Source organism: Mesoplodon mirus, assembly GCF_964341445.2.
Source record: "Mesoplodon mirus genome assembly, chromosome: 10".
Taxonomy (NCBI): domain Eukaryota; kingdom Metazoa; phylum Chordata; class Mammalia; order Artiodactyla; family Ziphiidae; genus Mesoplodon; species Mesoplodon mirus.
In genome coordinates, this window is record NC_138986.1 from 69961505 (window position 1) to 69986344 (window position 24840).

Genomic DNA, 24840 nt, shown 5'->3' on the forward strand with positions numbered 1-24840 from the left:
GGCTCACGGGCCCAGCCGCTCCGCGGCATATGGGATCCTCCCAGACCGGGGCACGAACCCGTATCCCCTGCATCGGCAGGCGGACCCTCAACCACTGCGCCACCAGGGAGGCCCACGGCGTCATTTTTCAAGAGAATATTTTTTAATATATTGGTATTCATGTTGCTTTAATTGGAGGACTCAAGAATTAGGCCTCTAGGGCTTCCCTGGTGGCACAGTGGTTGAGAATCCGCCTGCTGATGCAGGGGACACGGGTTCGTGCCCCGGTCCGGGAGGATCCCACATGCCGCGGAGCGGCTGGGCCCGTGAGCCATGGCCGCTGAGCCTGCGCGTCCGGAGCCTGTGCTCCGCAACGGGAGAGGCCACAACAGTGAGAGACCCGCGTACTGCAAAAAAAAAAAAAAAAAAAGAGCCCTCTAAAACTGCTTTATTTAACACATCATGGGAAATTAGAAAAGCATATATACTAATTCTGTTTCTTAGTATACTTAATATTTGGAATGAGCTTGGAGGAAAACCAGAAATGAGCAGTATGTCAAAGGTCATCTGTATAAAAATCGGTGGAGTACACTTCAGTTCTCTGCAGCCAGATGCATATGTAATCGCAGGGTAGTTCTGGCAAAATTTAGTATCTTCTTGAAATAATAAAAATTCACATGAATTTGCATAAGTTGAATTCTTAGGAATCCTTCAACATTGACAGGTGTAATTCTAGGCACCCTACCTCACTTCAGGTTCATTTATAGATAGAATTAAAACAGGATGAAAAGCTTTTATTCTAAAATTATACTTTAAGTGTTAGTTGATGGTTTTCTGAGGACCCATTTAGCATTTAGGACAGCAGCAGCAGTTAGGGGTCCAGCAGCAGATGCTGTGGTTTCTTTGGCTTATCCTCCCTGCTGCTTAGTGTCTTTTGATTAGTCTGTTTGAACTACTACCACTCATTGTTCTTTAAAGTTACTCTGTTTCTTCTGTATATGGTTTCTTTTGCCTCCTAGGATAGAAGCTCCTCCAGGGCAGGGAAATCTTACTTAATGGTGCTAGGCATTTAAAAATATTTTTCAAAATATTTTTTAGTTTGGTGGAAATAAATTTTCAGTTTAGCTTATTTGCTGAATTAGGCTTAATTGTGGCATGTTAACTTGAACGAATAAAAAGTTCTGAGCCACTTAATTCACAACATGGAAAGCTTAAAAATTAATGAACATGAAATACTAATGTTTTAAGCAAATTAAGATCATGAAGATCCACATTTAAATCGTCTGACATTACAAAAGTCTTAAAGGGAGCTGTGGGTTTATAGACTGCATTAATTTTTATATCTATTAATTATTGACAGCCCAGCCCAACAATATTTCTTTATGTTGATGTTCAGCTTAATTCTAAGCTGCTGAACAAAACAGTATCGACCTACCAAACCCCATCTATACTTAACTTCTTTATGAAGAAGGGGTACTTGAAGATAGAATTCTTGTTTTGCTGATGAGTCTAGTTGGTATTTATTTATTTATTTATTTATTTATTTATTTATTTTGCATTACGCGGGCCTCTCACTGTTGTGGCCTCTCCCGTTGCAGAGCACAGGCTCTGGACACGCAGGCTCAGCGGCCATGGCTCACGGGCCCAGCCGCTCTGCGGCATGTGGGATCTTCCCGGATCGGGGCACAAACCCGTGTCCCCTGCATCAGCAGGCGGACTCTCAACCACGGCGCCACCAGGGAAGCCCTCTAGTTGGCTTTTAAAAGACTTATACCTGGAAAACAAGATAGAGCACAGGCTGGCTGAGAAAGTCTATTTCTCTGCTCACACCCTAGTCAGTTAACAGAGATGAATGAATGCTTAGTTCTGATTGTAGTTACCCTCATATCTTTTAATTACTAAGTTTAAGCAGTATTTTTTTTTTACCCTTTGTGAGATATTTGGCTTACTCTAGTCCTCCTTTTTTTCCTGAACTGTTAAGTTCAGTCGATTACCTCAACTACACTTAGTACCTGTTTGCTCTTCACTGTATGGGGAAACAGCACACAATACTTTCTTTTCCTTCATTTCCCAATTCCTGTTAACTATCTTTACTTTTCTGTCACTTTTTTTTTTCTTCTGGGGCATATATTGATTTTAAATTTTACCAGTAGAGCGGGCTCATATTATGTATGGACTGTCTTGCTCACTCTTGAATTCTGTCAATTTTTAAAAAGATAACCAGTTTCTTAAAGAATGCATTGAAATACTACTTCACTTTGGTTATTTACTTTCAGTGCTTTTGATTTTTTTCTCAAATGTTTGGTGATTCTGCTTTTTTCATATTTATGAAAGAAAGATTAAAGTGGTCTGGTGTTCCTGGGCCTATCCACTGAGACAGGTGACTGTAAGTTGTGTGTGTGTGTGCGAACACAAGGACTAACAGGCTTTATTATCATTTCCTTGAGGGCAGGCAGGCAGGCAAGCTTACCCCTCCAGTGCCAGGAAGCAGAGTGCTCAATTAGGAACACTGACTCCTCCTAGGCGGGCGAGTTATTTGCTTTGAGGAGGTGGGTAGACCCTGAAAGCAGGTCTGCAACCCTCAGGCACCTAAATATCTTCCCTTTCCACTCTTGCTAGCCAGAGGTTTTGCCTTTTCCGGAAGTCACTCATCCCTCTCATGAAAAATGGCTCTTTTTCCTGCAGTCCTCTGATTGCAAAATGAACATAGCCTCAGTTCTTCATCTTTTGTACTAATTTGTGCAAATTAATATAAAAAGTGATAGTTTAAAAATAGAACTGAGTAGTAAAATACAACAGTATGGTGTACACTATCTTAGATTAGAAGAAACCACCTTAATCTCTGTATAATCACATGTGACAGCTTATTTAAAATAAATTGTCTAGGAAAAAGTTTGAATAAATCTTACTTAAAAAGAGAACAGCACCTAGCATGCTAATGGGTATATAGAAGACATTTTGTGACTAAGGCTGCAAACTTAGTGGCATTCTTGACTGAGCAAAGCAGATTATTTTGAAAGCCCTTTTTTTGGGGAATAGTACGATAGATTTTATTTTAGCATACAATTTCTGAACACTTAGAATAAACCATTGAGCAGTATTTCGGTTTAGCCTTTTTTTTTTTTTTTTTTTTTTTTTTTGGCCACACTGCATGGCTTGTGGAATCTTGGTTCCCTGACCAGCGATTGATCCCGGGCCAGGACAGTGAAAGCACCAAAAATCCCTAGACCACCAGGGCACTCCCATTTCCTTTTTTTTCTTTGTCCATTTACATTTAATACAGCATACCTTCATATATGTTCTTTTGCTAGTTAATGAGACTACATTCCTTATTTTGGCAGGGGTCTCAAACCTACCTTTTCCAGATTTGTTGTTCTGGGATTTGGTGAGAGTCCATGTTAGCCTACTTGTGGAATATATTTTATACTTTTTTCATATGCTCTGTCTTTGCTGATTAGAGGGTCTAAATCCTTAAAAAACATTTCCACCTAAACATGGCAATTCAAACATTTTAGATCATTTTGCCTATTCTTAAGGACCTCTTCCAGGTATGAAAACCATTTATTTTTTTGGCTGCACTGTGTGGCTTGCAGGATCTTAGTTCCCCGACCAGGGATTGAACTCGGCCCATGGCAGTGAAAGCGCTGAATCCTAACCACTGGACCATCAGGGAACTCCTCCCTTAAAACCATTTTTAACAGGTTTTATGATATTAAATATTAATTAGTTGATATCAAGGGAGAAACCGACTTTCGAGGTTTTTGGTACCAAAAATCTTGGCTAAGTTTTGAACTAGTTTCAACTAGTGTACCTAGACTGTTTCAATTAAAATTGATGGATGTAAGACACACTAATCTCTTGTATTTATAGGGCTTTCCCATTCTAATAAGCCTGATGTAGCCTGTTTATATTTATTCACTTTTCATATAAACTTAGAAAAGTACAGGTTGCTAAAGCAAAAGACTGAATTGATATAGTCTCACAATTTCAATGACTTAGATAATCCCTCTTATTTCCCCAATAGTTTCAGGTGAAAAACAAAATTATTTTTTTCTTAATCATTGAGACATTTAATAAAAGGAACTGAGCAAACACAAATGTAACCTCTTTGGTCCTGAGTTTACTTTCCTGTAAAAAAGAGATGCTATTAGATTGTGATATTTTTCTAGCTTTCAGCATTCTATGAGATACAGCTTGTGTTAAAAAAAAAAAAATTCTGGGACCTCCCTGGTGGTCTAGTGGTTAAAACTGCACGCTTCCAATGCAGGTGGCACAGGTTCAATCCCTGGTTGGGGAACTAAGATCCCACGTGTGGTGCAGCCAAAAAATAAAAATAAATACTTAAAAAAAAGTCTGCCTAGATGGTTTTTTCTTCATTTCATTCATACTTTTGTTGTGAAGACCTAGTTTTACAAAATACAGGAAATGTTACATTACTGTTCATTTGCCCTGTAATACCTTACATATTATGAACATTTCCTGGTACATTATTTTTGTGATATTTAGTTACTGTTTGAGGGAGAGAGTGGTAGGTCAAACCTTTCTCAAAGCCATATATTCTGAGGAATAAAACTCTCAACTCTTCACAGAGCATTATTCAAGTTATTTCCAAGTTCCCTAAATTACTGTGTTAATGTTGTACTAGTTAAGAGTCAACCTGTGTAAGAGATGTCAATTAAAATTAGCCATATGGATCTACTTTTGTGCTAGTATGGTTTTTAGTTTTTAGAATTAGTGTTCATTTACTTACGGTCTCTCTGTTTTGAAATTCTAGGCAAAACTCATTTAGTGTAAAGCTAATAAATATATTAGCCTGATCAGGAAATAAAAGACAGTTTAACTGCTAAACCAGCCTCCCAAATTTGCTTTATTAATAATAATGATTCAGATATTTTCTAAAAATTATAGAGTGTAAGTGTTCTCCTAAGCACCAGCAATCTCCTCTTCCTCTCCGCCCCTAGTAAACTGTCTTTAAGTTGAAACACCACGTATTTCATTATCAGGATAAAGCATATTATTGCACCTTTTCCTAGGTAGTGTGGTGATTTTGGAATGATGCCCCTTATAAGTTGATTTTCCTCTCTCCTCTGTTTTCAAGAACTGTTCACAGGATACCAGTAGGCTGATATGAAAGTTATATTTTTTAAAAGCTTTACAGAATTTCCTGGCGGTCCAGTGGTTAGGACTTGGCGTTTTCACTGCCAGGGCCTGGGTTTGATCCCTGGTCAGGGAATTATGATCCCATAAGCTGTGAGACAAGCTTTAACTTCTCTGAGGCACTGAATCACTCTCCTTGAAAAGTTTCCTTGCTACTTTGCTGGTTATCTTAATATTCTCTATCCTGTTCTTATCTGTTATTATTTCCCGTTTTTCTTCTATACTTGTCTCCTTGATCTCAACTGTATTTCCAGCTTCGTGTCACATCTGTGTGGACTCCTGCTTTAATGTCAGGGCTTGATCTGTTATATGCAGGTTTGCCATTCCAGCTCTTTGCTGTACATGTTAGAGTGCTTTGCTCTGTCAGTGATTATATGCTGTTAATTTATTACATCCAGTTACACTTGATGACTTACTGAATAGGCCTAAAAATCCTCTCTATCCAAGTCCTACCATACCCTTTGAGAAGTTCAGATCTGGCTGAACTTTATATTTACAAAGATCTTAAGTGGTTCCAGATTTATAAGTGGCACATTATAATGGCTCTCCATATCTATTTCTACAATAGCACTGTCTAATAAAAGTAAAATGCAAGCCGTATATGTAATTTAAAATTTTATAATTTGGTCTGAGCTCATCCTTCTCGCCTTAACCTTCCATTGGTATTGCCTGTAAACAAACTGCTGGCCTGGTCTTTTCTTGGCTCACTTCACATTTCTGGTGTCTTATTAGTGTGTGTCCCCAACCCACCCTTCCAAGCCAAGCTCTCAAAAATCCTCTTCAGCGAAAATAGTAGTCTCCTTGCTGTACGTGCGTTAAAATGATCAACAAAGTATCCCTGAGGAACATGTACAGTTAGGGGAACATCAAAAGTCCTGGCTTTCTGGAGTTTATATAAGGCTGTTAGCTGATGTTTTTTCCGTTATTGCTTGTGCAGTAGGTTTGTAACATAGCTATTTATGTATGAGTCAAAACCCCAAATCTACTAACCTCTGATTAAAGGTAACTTTAGGAGCAAAACCATGGTTTTCAAATATTTGGCAATATTTGAAAATCTGGTATTTCTATGCTTTGTAATTGCAAGAAGAATCTTCAGAAACATTTAAATTAATAATATTCATTATATTGAAAACAAATTATATTCATTATTGCTGCTACCCTTCAAATTCATTTTCTGTCAACAGTGTATGTGGTAATTACAATTTCCCATCCTCTACTGTGATCAATAACAGCTTCATATGCTGCTTTACACAGTGGGAAGAAAGCTATGAAACTCGGCAGAGACTGAATATGTAAATAGGCTTAAACTAATTTAGGGATAATACATGATGTGTTATTAACATTTGAAAATCCAGTTCATGAAAAGGACTGTTTAGGTAGGGCTATTTGTTGTTTGTCTCTTAACTCTGAAGCTTTACAAAAATTGCTCCAATCCTACCACTAATGTTTCTGTGGGCATTCTTGGAGAAGCTTTCTTAGTCTCAAGAAATATAAAGAACTGAAAGTGAGCTAATCTTTTAAATTACATATATATATATATATATATATATATATATATATATATATATATATATATATATAACTGAAAATAGAAGTGATAGAAATGCTCAGTGAACATCTGGGATAGTTCTTAATTATATTGAATAAATAAGTATATATCTTGAAATGTTTTTACAGAATTGAAGATTATAGGCCATATGACTTTCTGATAATGCTCAAAATTCAGACTATTTTAAATGTGTTCATCTGAGCTAAAAACCCTAAATTTAAATGGTAACTGTCTTTCAATATACAAGGGCAATTTTCCAATAAAAATTTTTTTAGTAAGAATTTCCAATCTACTTATTCAAGATTTCTACTTAGATATACTGTACTGAGTTGTGGGGTTTTCTTGTTTTGTTTTGTTTATTTATTTATTTATTTTTGGCTGTGTTGGATCGTCGTTGCTATGCGTGGGCTTTCTCTAGTTGGGGCAAGTGGGGGCTACTCTTAGTTGCAGTGCACAGGTTTCTCATTGCGGTAGTTTCTCTTGTTGGGAGCACGGGCTCTAGGCATGCGGGCCCAATAGTTGTGGCGCACGGGCTTCGTTGCTCCACGACACGTGGGATCTTCCTGGACCAGGGCTTGAACCCGTGACCCCTGCATTGGCAGGCGGATTTTTAACCACTGCGCCACCAGGTAAGCTCTGTGAGTTTTTTTTTTAATGTTTGTTTTTGATTGATTGTTTAATAACTGGAATCAGTTTACCAAAATACAGAAAGTTTCTTTTTAAAAGTGAAGATAAAAATTGATTTTAACTATTTTGGTAGCAACCTTACTAGAACTGGAATTGAAGTACCGATATTAGTGATCTTCACAATTCTGAACCAACCCTAACTAGTTGCATGGTGGTTTATAGGTACCATGTCAAAGTGCTTTTGTTTTTGTATTTTAGAAAACAGCTACTGAGAGGTAAGAGGAAAGACTGGCAAAGACTTTCCAAAATATTTTCAGGAGTTACTGAAATCAGTTGAAAGCTGTATTTAAACATCTGAATATAGTTAGCATTTTTCTTTTATGAAAGAAAGCCATTGTGTCTATAGTAAACATAAGAAATAAGGTGGAATGCTTTACTTATTTAAAGGATAACTTTAAGTAACTTTTAAAATTTTATTTATTTTTGGCTTTGTTGGGTCTTCGTTGCTGCACGCGGGCTTTCTCTAGTTGCGGAGTGGGGGCTACTCTTCGTTGCGGTGCACGGGCTTCTCATTGCGGTGGCTTCTCTTGTTGTGGAGCACGGGCTCTAGGAGCCTCGGCTTCAGTAGTTGCGGTGCACGGGCTCTAGGGCACGTGGGCTTGAGTAGTTGCAGCGTGTGGGCTCAGTAGTTGTGGCTCGCGGGCTCTAGAGCACAGGCTCTCTAGTTGTGGCACATGGGCTTAGTTGCTCCGTGGCATGTGGGATCTTCCCGGACCAGGTATCGAACCCCTGTCCCCTACGTTGGCAGGCGGATTCTTAACCACTGCGCCACCAGAGAAATCCCTATGTAACTTTAAAAAAACTTTTTAGGTGAGAAAGACATTGGCCATCTTATACAAAGAGTAGTAGTATTAGATTATAAGTGCCTTTCCCAATCTTTAACATTTATCAACAGGCAGGTGAATATATTTTCAGTTCCTAATTTATATTTTCTGAAGTTACAACCTGTTAACATCAAAGTGAGGTTTAAGAGGATGGTTATTCCAACATATCTTAGAAATAAGATGACAGACATTAAATGCTTCATTTTTGTTGCTAAGATAAAATGAGACCGCCCAGAATTTCATGCTCAAACAGCTTTTATCCAGAGAGTATCTCTTTGATCCACTGGTTCTGTAAAGCTGTAATTCTTCATATCTTACCATTGGAAGTTTTACTTCATGATCACACAAAAAAGTGGGGGTTAAATATGGAAATCGTAACTGCATTTTGAACATCTTGCACTCCCATCCAAAAATCCCTTAATGCTCCTCCTTGAATTGTATAGTCCCCATTGTAATGAGTTTCCTTTTTTTGAAAATCAAGGAAAGGAACATTTCTCGAAGTATAAAAGGCAGTTTAATGGTCCCTGTTACAGGTATTATTATGTCCAGAAGTTGATACATAGGGATAGGTTGTGGAGAGAAGAGGGTATTATGAAATGTAAAATTAAGACTGTAAAAGTAACATTACAAATGCCACAAAAGGTAAAACAAGAACCTTGATGCTTTGAGACTGAGGGTGGGGCTGAGGGTGAGGGCGGGGGCGGAGGAACTGGGGTATGGAAATGCCAGACCTGTGACAGGAAAGCATACTCCAAATTACAGGAGACAGCTGTGAGAGGGAGGGACTGAATGGCTCCAAGGGGTAGTGGGTAAGTATGCCTCTATCCTTTTCCTGATACACATGCCACACAAACATTGGCCCTTGAAAGGCTGGTGTACATTCAGGGTCCTCAGCGTTAAGTAGGCCCAATCACTGGTATTCAGGTAGTCAACACCATCTTTTCAGATTCCTGTACCAATGTAAAAAGCAATTTATGCAGTTTGTTGGTGGGTTGGGGGAATCAGGTTTAATTAGGTAGAAGCATTTTAAATACTTTGCCTAGTGTTGCATAACTGCTGAAAATTAGGTGAAAGCAAAGAGATAAATCCTAGTCTGCTCAAATTATTGTCTTCCCAGAGGACTTTCCTGATCCTCACCAGTTGAAAATTTCCCTTTCCCCTCACCTGTCATTAAAAAGTCTATTATTAGACTTTATATATAAATATGCCCTGTGTGATACATTATTTTTTATGTGTGAATCATTATTTTTCATGTGTGACAAGTCTCCTTCACTAGATTGTAAGCCTTTGGAGGTCAGAAAACACCTAAATCATTGGTTCTACCACCGCATTTCGTACAGTGCCTTATATTTATTTGCTAATAAATATTCATTAAAATAATGGAGATATTGTAGTGTAGTTTGGTGTTTCTGAGCCCTTTAGATGAATGCTTTTTTTACTTTTTGGAGTCTGAAAATGTACCCCTAGCATATGTGATAATTGTGGCATTTATAAAAAGTCTACACATTAAGTTGTACTGGCCCCTCCACAGCTAAAACTAGTCTGGAGCAGCACCGTCTAGGAGAAATATAGCACAATCCACATATGTACTTCAAAATTTTCTAGTTGCCACATTACAAAAATAAGAAACACAAGGGATTAATTTTTAGCCTATTATTTCCAAAATATCACTTAACATGTAATCAGCTTTTAAAAGTTGAGATACTTTATATTCTTGTTTTCATGCTAAGCTTTCAAAATCTGATGGTGTGTTTTACACTAATAACACATGTCAATTCAAACTAGCCACATTTCAAGTGCTCAATAGCCAGATAATGGCTAGTGGCTGCAGTATTGCACAGTGCAGGTCTAGAACTTGAGGGCAGGCAATAAAAACCGCTTTGGACCTCAGTTTCCTGTAAGGTATCTCATAGCTTTGGTTTCATTGTCATTTTAGGTTGTTGTAATCCAAATAAAGCTAATTGGCTTGACTGTTTTTTTTTGTCATGTTCATAAATCCATAAAATAAAACTTTTTGTATTAGGCATCGTACAAAGACATTTAATAGGCACTTTCCACCCAATTTAATCTTCCTTAAAACTTCTGAGGAAGGTAACTGTTTAGAGTTGAGGATGCCAGGTTTGAGATATATCAAGTTAACCTTGCTCAAAGAATTTGCCAGTAGAAGGTGAAGTTGATTTCAGAACCAGGATTGATTACGGATATCCCATATCCCCACTAGGAAGTTCATATCTTTTAATAAAAAGTTGGAAAAAAATTTTCAAGCTCTGTGTATGAGTGCTGACGTGGATGCCAGACCGTAAGGTTAAAGAGAAAACATTTAATGGAGTAAACATTTTATTTCATTAGATGAAGTCAGATCAATAGGAAAATTTTTCTTCTTTTAGGTGGGGATTTTGTAAAATTTTCTTATAGCAGAAGTTTATTTTTTCCTTTTCTGAGCATAAGAGCAATATGAAAATTTAAATTGGTCTATTGTCTAGTTAGCTTATTCTAATTGCCCCTGCAAAGAAAATCATATGGGAAAGGAGTTTTAGTTGGATGTCGTAAAGATGTCTAATATGAAAGAACAGAAAACATTTTATCATTAAAATGTACTGGCTCTCAGTGACAAGTTGAACAGGAATTTCAGATTGAGCCTATAAAGAAGCAAAATTTTTAAACAGAAAAAAAAGATTGGCAATGTAACTTCCCAAAAAGTTTAATAAAGTAACTTGCCAATTATAAAGTACTCAAGTCCACAGTAGACACTTGATGCATGTAGATTAATTCAACATACACCTTTTATTTATACTTCAGTTTAGCCCTAGAATGTTCATATAAACGAGGAGTTATACGTAATTCAAAGACACTAAAAAAAAAAGTTGAAAAAGTGAAATAAACGTTTAATTAGGTACCTCAAAACATTAAAAAAAAAAAAAAGCCCTAAGCTTTCCAATGATGTTGTTACAGAGTAATCCTACAATATATTTGCGATGTTAGTTTAAACAATACCTAACAATGAGGATCAGTGAAATTGATACTTTTATACCATTGTAACTGGCTAACCATTCTAGGAAGAACTTTGACAGAATGTATCATGTTCTTACCCTTTGATCCAGCAATTGTACTGATGTTGATCCTAAAGAAATTATTAGAAATGTGTATAAGTTGTGATCAAGGGTGGTAATAATAATATCAATGAAATTAAATGGCATTAACAGAATAAAGGATGGTACATTCTGAAGGAAAATAATGCGTAAAGATGATCCATGTATTCGGAATAATAACATGGGAAAATATTCATTAAACTGTCCATACACCATGGTTTTTATGTTTTTAGAAAATCATTTCTGAACCTGTCTGTCTCCGCACTTTGGAGGGTAAGATACTAAGAAAGAGAAAAGACAGCATGAGAACCGGCTCTGGGGTTAGAATGGCTTCCAACCCCGGGTTCGCTAGCAGTATGATTCTGAGCAAGTTCCTCTCCGCCTCAGTAATGTCAGTAATCTAGCTGTAAAATAGGAAAAACCAGAGTACCTCTATCAGGAGGTGAATGTGTGAAGGTTAAATGAAAGTGCTTAGCGGGCCGCCTAAGTAAATTTTACTTATTACGATACTGTCCTCCTGCATCTGTCAAAGCAGCGGAGAATACGGAAATTAAAATTTAGAAATGTGATGCCTTAGTAAAGCGAAAGCCGCAGGACACTCTACAAGAGGTATTCAACCTAACCTTTCAAGCTGCCTCAAAACACCTGGGTTCTGGTTAGGCCCGCGGGGCTGTAGTGAACTGAGGTCTGCCTCGCCCGTGAGCACGTAAAAGATGCTTTCTCGCAGGGCTGGCGTCCCGGTGCGTTTGACTCTTCCGTGTTCCAGGGTTGTTTTACTCACCCGCGCGCGGCCCGTGCAAAATAAGGACTGAGAGGTGTCCCCCCTCCTCCCCTTTGGGCATCATGCAAACCTTGGACCTGTCCCCACGTAGAGCTGAGCTTACGGAGAGGAGGCGTGGAGAGTGCTGGGGGGCGCGTCAAAAAGACTACAGTCCCCAGCGGCCCGCGAGCTCAGGGAGTCCCGCAGGCAGGGCCCGACGGCTGCGGGCGGCTGCAGTTTCTCCTGTGCTCGGGCACAACCTTCTGTCTTTCCTCAACAATACAGGCGGTTACTGGGTGCTGCAGCTTCCCCCCGATTTCCGAAAAGGGCCGGTAGCTGGGGAACGGTGCCTTTCATCGGAGGCCGGCGCGCGGCTCTGGCCCGGCGGCTGAGCAGCGGGACCGACAGGCCTTGCGCGGGGTGACGGCGGACACGTCGTACGGCTGAACCCCAGGCGGGTGGGGGCGTGGCCGCGCACGCGCGGCGGAGCCCGTGGGCGGGGCCTTGGGCAGTTGCAGCCGGCGGACCGTCCGCCGGTCGCCGGCGGTCTGGGTCCGCTGCCCGGGCCGGGGGCGGAGACGCGGGAAGTTGATGGGGGGTCGCCTCGACCTCAGCCTCAGTCTGTAGTGCAGCTTCAGCCGCGCCGACGGAGATGGCGCCCTGGGTGCGGACGTTGGCAGAGAAGCTGAAGCAGCGTCTGCGGCTGGACGTAGGACGCGAGATCTGTCGCCAGTACCCGATGTTCTGCTTCCTGCTGCTCTGCCTCAGCGCCGCCTCCCTGCTCCTCAACAGGTAACGCGGCGGCGCCGAGCCAGCTGGGCGGGGGGCAGATGGTAGCTCTCCTCCGAAACTCTGGACGCAGGCCGCGTTGCATCGCTGCGCGGAGAACGTCGGGCTGCGCAGCTGCGGGACGTGGGGCCGCCTGCGGGGCCTCTGGGGAGAGCGGCTCGGGGAAGCCGGGCTGGGCATCGGAGCCCGGAAGTGCGGGCGGGGTTGGGCTCGAGTACCCCCTCTCGCAAGGCCTCGCCTCCTCAGCCACCCAGACCCCATTCGTCCCTTGTTTTCACCCATTTCTTAAAACCTGGGCCTCCATCAACGATGCTTTTCAGAATGAAATCTGTCCGGGCGGTACGGTCAGCTGATGGAGGAGGGTGCAAGGTCCTGTCGCAGTCGCAGGTTTAGACGGACTTCCTTAGCTCTCACCGCGCGCGCGCGCACCCACCCACCCACAGTATAGATCACAGTCGATCACGGTTTTCCCGCAGTGTTGTTGGTTACAGCGCAAGGTCGTAAAGATTTGCTGAACCCAAGTCAGAAAGCAAAATAGTACCATCATCTCTAGAATAGTTTTAAAGGGAAGACTGAAAAGTAAAATTGGTAAATTTAATTGACATGTTGAAAACGGAAGGTTCTGCCCCTGAAATAAACTGGTAGATTTTCTAGAAACGGTAGCGATGATATAGGAAGTACTGGAGAAATGTTCCTTTAGAATTATCTTCAGATTTGCTTTCGGTGGAAAGGAATCTGAGACAGTTGTCAGCGACAGCATCTGCGTGCTGTTTCCTCTGATGTTTCGAGCGTGCAGCCATCCTTACTCTTTATCTGGAAGTAGTTAATCCCCAAGGATAGGAACGGGGAAGCATTCACAAGAAATTTGGTAGTTTAATTTTGCTCTAAGATAACCGTTTCCTGTGACTGTGTTGAAGTTGGGTTTCTTCCCTGACCTCTTTGCTTTCTTATTAGTTGACTCTGGGTTTATATAATATGAGGTTTAAACAGCGATTGATATTACTGGAAAATGTACTTTGATTGTCATGGCAAGATGTTTGATTGTAAGAGTATGGAAGAAGTGGAATCCTTAAGAGAGTGGAAAATATTAAGTACTTACTTGCTTTGTCATCTGGAAGGTATTTCAAGCCAGATTAACAGGTTTAGTCTGAAAAACATGTCAACTTTATACGATTTTTAAGTTTTTTAAAAAATTTTATTGATTGATTGATTGATTGCTGTGTTGGCTCTTCGTTTCTGTGCGAGGGCTTTCTCTAGTTGCGGCAAGTGGGGGCCACTCCTCATCGCGGTGCGCGGGCCTCTCACTATCGCGGCCTCTCTTGTTGCGGAGCACAGGCTCCAGACGCGCAGGCCCAGCGGCCATGGCTCACGGGGCTAGTTGCTCCGCGGCATGTGGGATCTTCCCAGACCAGGGCTCGAACTTGTGTCCCCTGCATTGGCAGGCAGATTTTCAACCACTGCGCCACCAGGGAAGCCCCAATACGATTTTTAAGTTTTGTCCAGGGATTCTTACCTGTCTTCTTTGGGAGTCGGGTCAGTTTAGGTCTCTAAAGTAGGGCAGCTATGTAGGAGCAGGTTTAACTAGATTTCCAACTTAATCATAGCATCCAGTGTTCTATGTTGTTAAGAAGTCATAGCGGGGCTTCCCTGGTGGCGCAGTGGTTGAGAGTCCACCTGCCGATGCAGGGGACACGGGTTCGTGCCCCGGTGCGGGAGGATCCCACATGCCGCGGAGCGGCTGGGCCTGTGAGCCATGGCCGCTGGGCCTGCGCGTCCGGAGCCTGTGCTCCGCAGCGGGAGAGGCCACAGCAGTGGAAGGCCCGCGTACCGCAAAAAAAAAAAAAAAAAAAAAAAAAGAAGTCATAAGATAACATCAGGTCTGTATAACATCTGATCTCTGTACCCTGTATTTGCGTTATGCAAGGAAAGAAGGAAATAACACATAAGTGTTATCTCTGAGTGGTTGGATTTATGAATGAAATTGTTTTCGCATACATGGCACATCTATTCAGAAATCTAAAAATATATATGTATGTGTATATAATACAGAAAACATTGGGGGCATAACTATGGAACTAGAAAAAAATGAGAAGATATGCTTTGTACATATGTTCAACAAATGATTTCTGTACAGGCATTTCACCAGTTAATTTTTAGAAATAACTTTAAAAGAAATTTTCAGTTTTAAATCTCCCCTGGTTGCGAATTCCCCGGCAGTCCAGTGGTTAGGACTCTGTGCTTCCACTGCTGGGGGCTTGGGTTCGATCCTTGGTCAGGGAATTAAGATCCACTGCAACATTTAAAATGGATAAACAACAGGGACCTTCTGTATAGCACAGGGAACTCTGCCCAATACTATGTAACCACCTAAATGGGGAAAGAATATGAAAAAGAGTAGATACATGTATATGTATAACTGAATCACTTTGCTGTACACCTGAAACTATCACAACACTGGTAATCAACTATACGCCAATATAAAATAAAAAGTTAAAAAAAAAAGTCCCACAAGGCACCTGGCATAGCCAAAAACAAACCCCTCCAAAAAAACCCACAAAAAACACACACTCACACAAAACAACAAAACAACAACAAAACCCAAACAAAAAACACACAAAAGAACCCAACCAAACAAAAACTCCCCTGGTTAGTATGGTTAAACTTAGACTAATACTCTTTTTTTTTTTTTTTTTTTTAGCTGTCTTGGGTCTTCGTTGCTGCACAGGCCTTCTCTAGTTGCGGTGAGCAGGGGCTACTCTTAGTTGTAGTGCACAGGCTTCTCATTGTGGTGGCTTCTCTTGTTATAGAGCTCGGGCTCTAGGCACGTGGGCTTCAGTAGTTGCAGCAGGTGGGCCCTGGAGTGTGCAGGCTTCAGTAGTTGTGGCGCGTGGGCTCAGTAGTTGTGGCACATGGGCTTAGTTGCTCCACAGCATGTGGGAATCTGCCTGGAGCAAGGCTCGAACCCGTATCCCCTGCATTGGCAGGCGGATTCTTAACCACTGCACCACCAGGGAAGTCCCGGACTAATACTCTTTTTGAAATTAATTTTTTCTCTAGTTGTCTTGAAACTTTAACTCCTAAAGAACTCTCAAGGTGTTATTTAGCATATAAAATTTTCTTTCAATATGCATTAAAATTATGAATCTTATCTGTGGAAAGATAAATAGATATAACCTTTGGACCATTGTAACTGATTTATGGGAAGAGTAGAGTAACATACTTTATATATTTCAAATTATGATATCACCTTTGCAGTATTGTTGGGATAAATTAAGAGCATAGATACAATTATATATAGATTTATTGGCCAGTCATAGGATTGAATATTTGAGTATTATAATTAGGAACATTTTAAGTTAATCCTAATAATAATGGTAATAGTTATAATAGATAACACTTTGTGAGTACTTTGTTTGGCTCAGGTATTGTGTTAAGAGTTTTCATTTATTATTATTATTTTTTGTATAGATTTTTTCCTAGCGTTTAACTGTAATTGAGGTTTTTAAAAAATATATTTATTTATTTTTGGTTGCGCCAGGGCTTAGTTGCGGCAGGTGGGCTCCTTAGTTGCAGCTCGCCAGCTCCTTAGTTGCGGCATGCATGTGGGATCTAGTTCCCTGACCAGGGATTGAACCTGGGCCCCCTGCATTGGGAGCATGGAGTCTTATCCACTTTGCCACCAGGGAGGTCCCCTTCATTTATTATTGAGGCAATTTATTGATGTGGTTGAAAGTTTTGAATCTGAAGCTTGATTGTAAGAATTTTACTCTGACTCCTCCGTTAACTAGTTATATGACTTTGGATAAGTAGTCTAATTTTTATCTGTCCCAGTCCCGTAATCTGTAAAATGGGCATAATACTAGTACCTACATTATACGGTTACTTTGATGAGTTGAGTGGGTTAACACATGGAAAGTGCTTAGAATGGTCCTCAGCAAGTGTGCTCTTATTAAATGTTAGCAGTTATTTTTGTCTTATTTATCCTCACAACACTGTGAATAGGTACTATTACTAGCCTCAGTGACTGTTTTTATGAGATATAACTTACAGAAAAGTGTATAACACATACGAAATTGTATAGTTCTGTGAATTTTAAAATATGGCTCCCCATGTAACCACCACGCAGATCAAGATGTAAAACATTTTTAGCACGCTAGTAGGCTCCCTTGTCAATAACCTTCTCCTTGTCATGTATCAGATTTGTTGTTTTTGAACTTCATATTAATGGTATCATATGGTCTTGTATCTGGTTCCTTTTTCTCAACTTTCCTTTTGAGATTTATCCATATTGTTGCATATATCAGTAGTTTTTCTTTTTTGTTATTGTGTCGTATTCCATTGAGACTATGCCACACTTTGTCCATTCTTTTGAAAGGCATTTGAATTGTTTACAGTCTTTGGCTATTATGAATAATGCTGCTGTGAATATTCTAATATATATTTCTTTTGATAGACATATGTACTTATTTCTTTTGGGTGTATATAGCCATAAATGAAAATGCTTAATCATAGCATATACATTTGTTTAACTTAAGTAGATACTGCTAGACAGTTTTCCAAAGTGGTTATACCAATTTTACTCTTGCCAAAAATGTTTTACAGTTCTTTCTGATATGGTTTATAGGTTTAGTTTAGCCATTTTAGTGAGTGTATAGTGGTAGCTCATTGTAGTTTTAATTTGCAGGTCCTTGATTAGCCCCATTTTACAAATAAGCAAACTGAAGCCTAGAGTTGTTCAATAACTTTCTCAGGTTCATAGATAGTAGCAAAATGGGATTCTAATGTAGATCGTTCTGATTTAGAAGCCCAGACTTTTAAAATTACATTAAAAAGACATTGTTAAGAAAAAATACTTATTATTGATAACTTTCTAAATAACATTGACTCATATAAACTGTAAAGAAGTCAGAAAATAGAAATATAAAGACGATGTTAAAAATCATTCATAAATTTACCATTCAGAGTTGACTGCTGTTAACATTCTAGTCACTTTTACCTGCAGTTTACAATTTTATTTTATAAATTGCGATTTTTTTCTGTATATATAGCCTTCTTCTATGTATGGAGCCTGCTTAATGTGTTTTAGTATTATTTTCTTTATTTTCAGATTACCACAACTGGCTTACATACACTTAACTTAGTATTTAAAATTATTTATTTATTTATTTATTCTTTTGGCTGCGTTGGGTCTTTGTTGCTGTGCGCAGGCTTTCTCTAGTTTCGGTGAGCGGGGGCTACTCTTCATTGTGGTGCGCGGGCTTCTCATTGCAGTGGCTTCTCTTGTTGCAGAGCATGGGCTCTAGGCACACGGTCTTTAGTAGTTGTGGCACCTGGACTCAATAGTTGTGCCTCGTGGGCTCTAGAACGCAGGCTCAGTAGTTGTGGCTCATGGGCTTACGTTGCTCCGTGGCATGTGGGATCTTCCCAGACCAGGGCTCCAACCCATGTCCCCTGCATTGACACATGGATTCTTTTTTTTTTTTTTTTTTTTTGCGGTATGTGGGCCCCTCACTGTTGTGGCCTCTCCCGTTGTGGAGCACAGGCTCCGGACACGCAGGCTCAACGGCCATGGCTCATGGGCCAAGCCGCTCCGCGGCATGTGGGATCCTCCCAGACCGGGGCACGAACCCGTGTCCCCTGCATCGGCAGGCGGACTCTCAACCACTGCGCCACCAGGGAAGCCCGACACATGGATTCTTAACCACACTGCCACCAGGGAAGTCCCTTAACTTAGTATTAAGACAGGCTTTTCCAAGTACTTTTATGAACTTATTTAATCATCATAACAACCCTATGAGTTAGGTATTATTATTATTACCCCATATTATAGAGGCCCAAGCAAGAGTCAGAGAGATTAAGTAATTTGCATTGTGTCATAGCCAGGATTAGAACCCAGACAGACTCTACAGTGTTTTTGTTTCCAAACTAAGTGGGTCTTTCACTGTATGTTCTGTTTCTTTGGTCTATTTTTCTCTTTCTACAACAGTACCAAATTTTTTTTTAATGACAGTATTATAGTTTTGTAGTGTTTTTATTTACAGCTGGGTTGTAGGCCAGAACATGTACATATGGCCTTCACGTGTGGCTTTTTTCCCAACCTGGTGCTGGGTTACAAGGGTGAGTATCCTGAGAAAGAGATTCTGGTGGAAGCTGTATCTTTTTTGTGACCTGTCCTTGGAAGTTAGGCAGTTAGGCAGCTTCACTTCTGCCACATTCTTTTGGTTAGGAGTGAGTTATTTAGGCCAGCCTGTATTCAAGGGGAAGGAAATTAGGCTCCTGCTTTTGATGTGAGGAGGGCAAAGAATTTGCACAGTTTTTATTTAATTTGTAAATTAATCTGGGTAGAATTGATGAGTTAACTGTATTTAATGGTTTTATCCATGAACATAATCTTTCTCCATTCATTCACATCTGCTCTGATGTCCTTTTAATAGCTTTTTTTCATTTAAAAACTTTATTATGGAAAACTTAAAACACAAAATAAAAATAGAATAGTACAATGAAACCTGTAAATACCTATCACCCAGCTTCAAAAATGATCAGTTCAAAGTCCAGTATCACCCCCTCCCCCAATTATTTTGAAGGAAATCCCACATGATGTATTTTATCAGCAAACATTTCAGTATGTATCTCTAATAGATGGGAGCTTTTTTTCTACGTAACCACAATACCATTTCACATTAAAAAAAAAAAACTAATTTCTTAGCATCCTTAAATATCTATTCAGTGTTCAGATTTCCCTGAATTTGTTAGAGCTTTACCCTCTAACATTTTATGATGAACAGTTTTAAACAAATAGCAATGTTGAAATTTACGGTAAATGACCAATTATGTTTTGCCTAGATTTTACATTAACATTTTACATTTTTTTTTATTGGAGCATAGTTGATTCACAGTGTTGTGCTAGTTTCAGGTGTACAGCAAAGTGATTCAGTTATACTTATACATATATTCATTTTTTTAGATCCTTTTCTCATATAGGTTATCACAGAATATTGGGTAGAGTTCCCTGTGCTATACAGTAGGTGCTTGTTGGTTATCTATCTTGTATACAGTACTGTGTGTATGTTCATCCCAAGCTCCTGAGTTATCCCTCCGCCCTTGTTTCCCCTTTGGTGACCATAAGTTTGCTTTCAAACATTTTACTGTATTTTTATATGCTTTATTGTGTGTCTGTCTATCCATTACTCCATCCGTAATGAATCTTACTCATAAACAGCTTTTTACAGTTAGTTAAATAAGATCCAAATATGATCTTTTAATCTGAATGTTGCCTTCCCTCCCCCCTCCCTTTCTTTAACCTTGTAATTTATTTGTGAGGAAACTGGCCATTTGTTCTGTAGAGTTTTCCACAGTCTGGCTTTTGCTGATTGCATCCCTGTAGTGTTTTGGGGCATGTTCTTTTCCCTCTGTGTTCCCTGTAAACTAGTAGTTAGGTCAAGAGGCCTCATCTCATTGTTTTGATTTTTTTTTTCTCCTTTAGTTCATGATGGTGTAGATTTAAAGATATTGAACTGTTTAAAAAATATGCCTTTCTTATGGTGTTATTCTTTATTTTATGATATACTGCTAGTTTTAGTTAACTAATATTTTACTTTGTAGTTCATATCTATATTCATAAGTAAAATAGACCTAATGATTTGCTTATATTATCTTTATCAGGTTGGGGAATTAAAATTATATTAATCCTTTAAAATTAGCAGCTTTTTCTCATTTTTTCCCCCTGAAAGCAGTCTGTATAAAATAGAGATTAACTGTTTTATGAAAGTTTGGTAAAACCATTTGGGCCAGGGGTCTTTTTTTTATAGTCAGGTCTCTGATTATATTTTAATTCCTCTAATGATAATTGGTCTATTCAAGTTCTTCACTTCCTAATTTCTGGCATTTTTGTCTTTTTCTAAAAATTTATGTCATATAGGTTATCTAATTTATGAGCATACATATAGTTGTTTATAGTCTTACTCTTCATTTCAGTTATAGCTATGATTATTTCTTTTTCATTCTGTATTGTATATTTGTATCCTCTCTTTTTTTTTTATTCCCTCATCTGTCTTGCTAAAACCTTGTGTTTTTAACTTTTGGTTTTGAAAATTTCCAAGCATATATAGAAAAAAGAGAGTGCAAGGAACCGCTAAGCACCCATCACTCAGCTTCAGTAACCATCAATGTTTTTAAAAAGTCTAACCTTCCTCCCTTAAAAAGTAAATTATTCTACACAAAACCATAACCTTACAAAATTAACAATAATTCTTAATGTCTTCTAATAACCAGTCCATAATCAAATTTTCCTAATTATGTAAAAATTTGTAGGGGCTTCCCTGGTGGCACAGTGGTTAAGAATCCGCCTGCCAATGCAGGGGACACATGTTCAAGCCCTGGTCCGGGAAGATTCCACATGCTGCGGAGCAACTAAGCCCGTGCGCCACAACTACTGAGCCGCGTTCTAGAGCCCATGAGCCAAACTGCTGGAGCCCGCACACCTAGAGCCCGTGCTCTGCAACAAGAGAAGCCACCGCAATGAGAAGCCCACGCACTGCAATGAAGAGTAGCCCCTGCTCGCCGCAACTTGAGAAAGCCCACGTAGCAACAAAGACCCAACGCAGCCAAAAATAAATAAAAATAAAAAATAAATTTATAAAAAAAAATTTGTAGTGCATTTGTTCTAATCAGAATCTAAGCTAGGTCCACTCATTGTATGTAGTTGATGCATTTCTTAAACTTTTGTAAAATGTCTTGTAATCTAGAACAGGAGTTGGCAAACTTTTTCTGTAAAGTGTCAGAGAATAAATATTTTCGGCTTTGCGGGCTACATGAGGTCTCTGTCCCATATTATTATTATTATTTTTTAATTTATCTTATTTATTTATTTATTTTTGGCTGTGTTGGGTCTTCATTGCTGCACATGGGGTTTCTCTAGTTGCAGCGAGCATGGGCTACTCTTCATTGTGGTGTGCGGCCTTCTCACTGCGGTGGCTTCTCTTGTTGCAGAGCACAGGCTCTAGAGCGCGGGCTTCAGTAGTTGTGGCACACGGGCTTAGTTGCTCCATGGCATGTGGGATCTTCCCGGACCAGGGCTCGAACCTGTGTCCCCTGCGTTAGTGGGCGGATTCTTTTTTTTTTTTTTTTATTAGTTTCTGCTTTATAACAAAGTGAATCAGTCATACATATACATCTGTTCCCACATCCCTTCCCTCATGCATCTCCCTCCCTCCCACCCTCCCCATCCCAACCCTCCGGGCGGTCACAAAGCACCGAGCTGATCTCCCTGTGCTCTGCGGCTGCTTCCCACTATCTATCTACCTTATGTTTGGCAGTGTATATATGTCCACGCCTCTCTTTCGCTTAGTGGGCGGATTCTTAACCACTGCGCCACTAGCGAAGGCCCCCATATTATTTTTTAAAAGAGCCCTTTAAAAATGTAAAAATCTTTCTTAGCTTGAGGGCTATCCATAAGCCATAGTTTGTCAACCCTAATCTAGAACATTCCTCCTCACACGCTCTTTTTTTCCTCCTTGCTATTGAGTTGTTGAAGAAACTGAGTCATTTGTTCACACCTTGGATTTTGCTGATAGTTTCCTTGTGGTGTCTTCTATTTTTACTCTCACCTGCACCTTTGTATTTTTTGTAGACAGGGAGTTAGATTTATAGGCTCAATTAGATTTAGATTTATTTTTATTTATTTATTTATTTGGTGCAAGAGTACTTCACTGATGCTGTGTGCATCCTATTACATCACATCACAGGATAACTCCACATTAGATGGAGTTGCCTCACTTTGTGGATTCAGGTGGTGACAACTGCCCAACAAACTTTCTCTTTGGTTTCACCGTTTATTTACTCCCTGAATCAGTTACTTCATTATAGGATGCAACATGATGATTTCGTATTCTTCCATTCCTTCTGTAGTTTTTAGTTTAAATTCTTGTGTGGGGCTTCCCTGGTGGTGCAGTGGTTGAGAATCTGCCTGCCGATGCAGGGGACACGGGTTCGAGCCCTGGTCTGGGAAGATCCCACATGCCGTGGAGCAGCTAGGCCCGTGAGCCACAACTACTGAGCCTGTGCGTCTGGAGCCTGTGCTCCGCAACAAGAGAGGCCGTGATAGTGAGAGGCCCGCGCACCGCGATGAAGAGCGGCCCCCGCTTGCCGCAACTAGAGAAAGCCCTCGCACAGAAACGAAGACCCAACACAGCCAAAAATAAATAAATAAATAAATAAATAATTAAAAAAAATAAATTCGTGTGTGTGTGTGTGTGTGTGTAAAATTGCTTTACTCCATCCTCCATTAGGTGCATTTAGTTACAATGAAGTATATCTCAAATTGGAAAAGTGGGTTAAATACTTACACTTTTCTCTTAATTATCGGTTTTTAGAGTAATTATTGGTGCCCTAAAACTTTCAGTAGTATCCAGTTAGAGGTTTGCTTATTTTATTAGTTTTTCCAAAGAACCAGCTTAATTTTCTTTTTTGTCTTATCATTATTGTCTACATTATTATTTTTTTTTATTTTTATTTTTTTGCGGTATGTGGGCCTCTCACTGTTGTGGCCTCTCCCGTTGTGGAGCACAGGCTCCGGATGCGCAGGCTCAGCGGCCATGGCTCACGGGCCCAGCCGCTCCGCGGCATGTGGGATCCTCCCAGACCGGGGCACGAACCCGTGTCCCCTGCATCGGCAGGCGGACTCTCAACCACTGCGCCACCAGGGAAGCCCAATTGTCTACATTATTGATTTCTGTTCTTCTTTTTAGTGTTTCCTTCCTTTTAATGTGTTTGGATTTGCATTTTCCCCCCACCCCGTCCTTCTGAATGCTTAGCTTGATGGTTTTCAGCATTTCTTTGTCTCTGATTAATGGGAGGTTTCTCAACCTCAACACTGTTGATAATTTGGGTCAGATAAATCTTTGCGGTGGGGGGCTGTCCTGTACGCTGTAAGGTATTTAGCAGAGCCCTGGCCTCTAGTCATGTGATGTAAGTGCCACAGTCCCCTTCTCCCTCTCCCTGCAGTTGTGACGATCAAAAGGTCTCCATGTACTGCCACATGTCCCCTGGGCAGTGAGATCACCCTTCGTTGAGAGCAACAGGATTAATGCATTCAGTGCTATAGATTTCCTTCTTAAATAATGCCTTAGCTATTGCTTGCCCTAGTTATAGCAGTATACATATTGCATGTAGTGTTTATTGTCATTCAGTCTAAGCACAGGTCTACGATTCCTAATCTGTAATTCTGAGATCCAAAAAGCTCTGAAGAAGTAACTTTTCCCCTAAGTTTGGCATTTAATAACAAAACCTGACCTCAATAGACTTGAGACTATTTATAGTATTTATTTCTGACTTATTTATTTATTTATTGTTTATATGTTTTGCTGCAGAAATATTAATATCTGATTATGGAGTACTGTATCAGACCTCATTAACATATTACATTGTGTTATTTATGAAATACATGCTATAAAACTGTTCAAGAATCCTAAAAATTCTGAATTCTGAGTCATATCTCTCCGGCTCAAAATGATTTTCAGTAAGTGGCTATGGACATGAATTTCATAATTTCCTCTGTGAATACCTGTATAAGCTATTGAGTTAATTTCCAGACTTAATGTTTCTTTAAAACTTGATGTCAGTTATGGTATTGGTTGGAGTGAAGCTTTGTATAAAGGAATGAGAAGAAATAAGAGTAGAAAGGTGGGTTGGGGTCAGCTTGGAAGGGACCATAAAGGTTTAAGGGGTTTGTGTTTCATCCTGCAGGCAACATTAAGCCATAGCAGTTTTTTGAGTGAATAGTAATCATGTTTATGTTTTAAGTGCTGAGTGAGAGCATTTAATAATCGGTATGTAGTGGATGTTTCTCAAGTATAGAATTGCCCTGGAAGCCTGGAGACCAGGCAGGTTCATCTAGTTGGGTGGTGCAGCCTTTGTCTCACAGCTTTTGCACTTACTTGGTCACTGTCTATAGTACGTAAGCATCTTTAATCATCTGTCTTTGCCTTCTTACTACTTGGTGCTTTATTC

At 39.9% G+C, this 24840-nt stretch overlaps 1 protein-coding gene across 6 annotated transcripts in view; it reads left to right on the top strand.

Moving 5' to 3' along the window:
- Positions 1–12531: 12531 nt before the first annotated feature.
- SNX14 (sorting nexin 14) overlaps positions 12532–24840 on the top strand; it is a 67443-nt gene continuing 55134 nt past the window's right edge. For all 6 annotated transcript variants that reach the window (XM_082633480.1, XM_082633483.1, XM_082633485.1 and 3 more), the window contains exon 1: positions 12532–12837. In XM_082633480.1, coding sequence (XP_082489606.1) covers positions 12698–12837 — 140 coding nt within the window. In that variant the 5' untranslated portion in view covers positions 12532–12697. The remainder of the gene's footprint in view (positions 12838–24840) is intronic.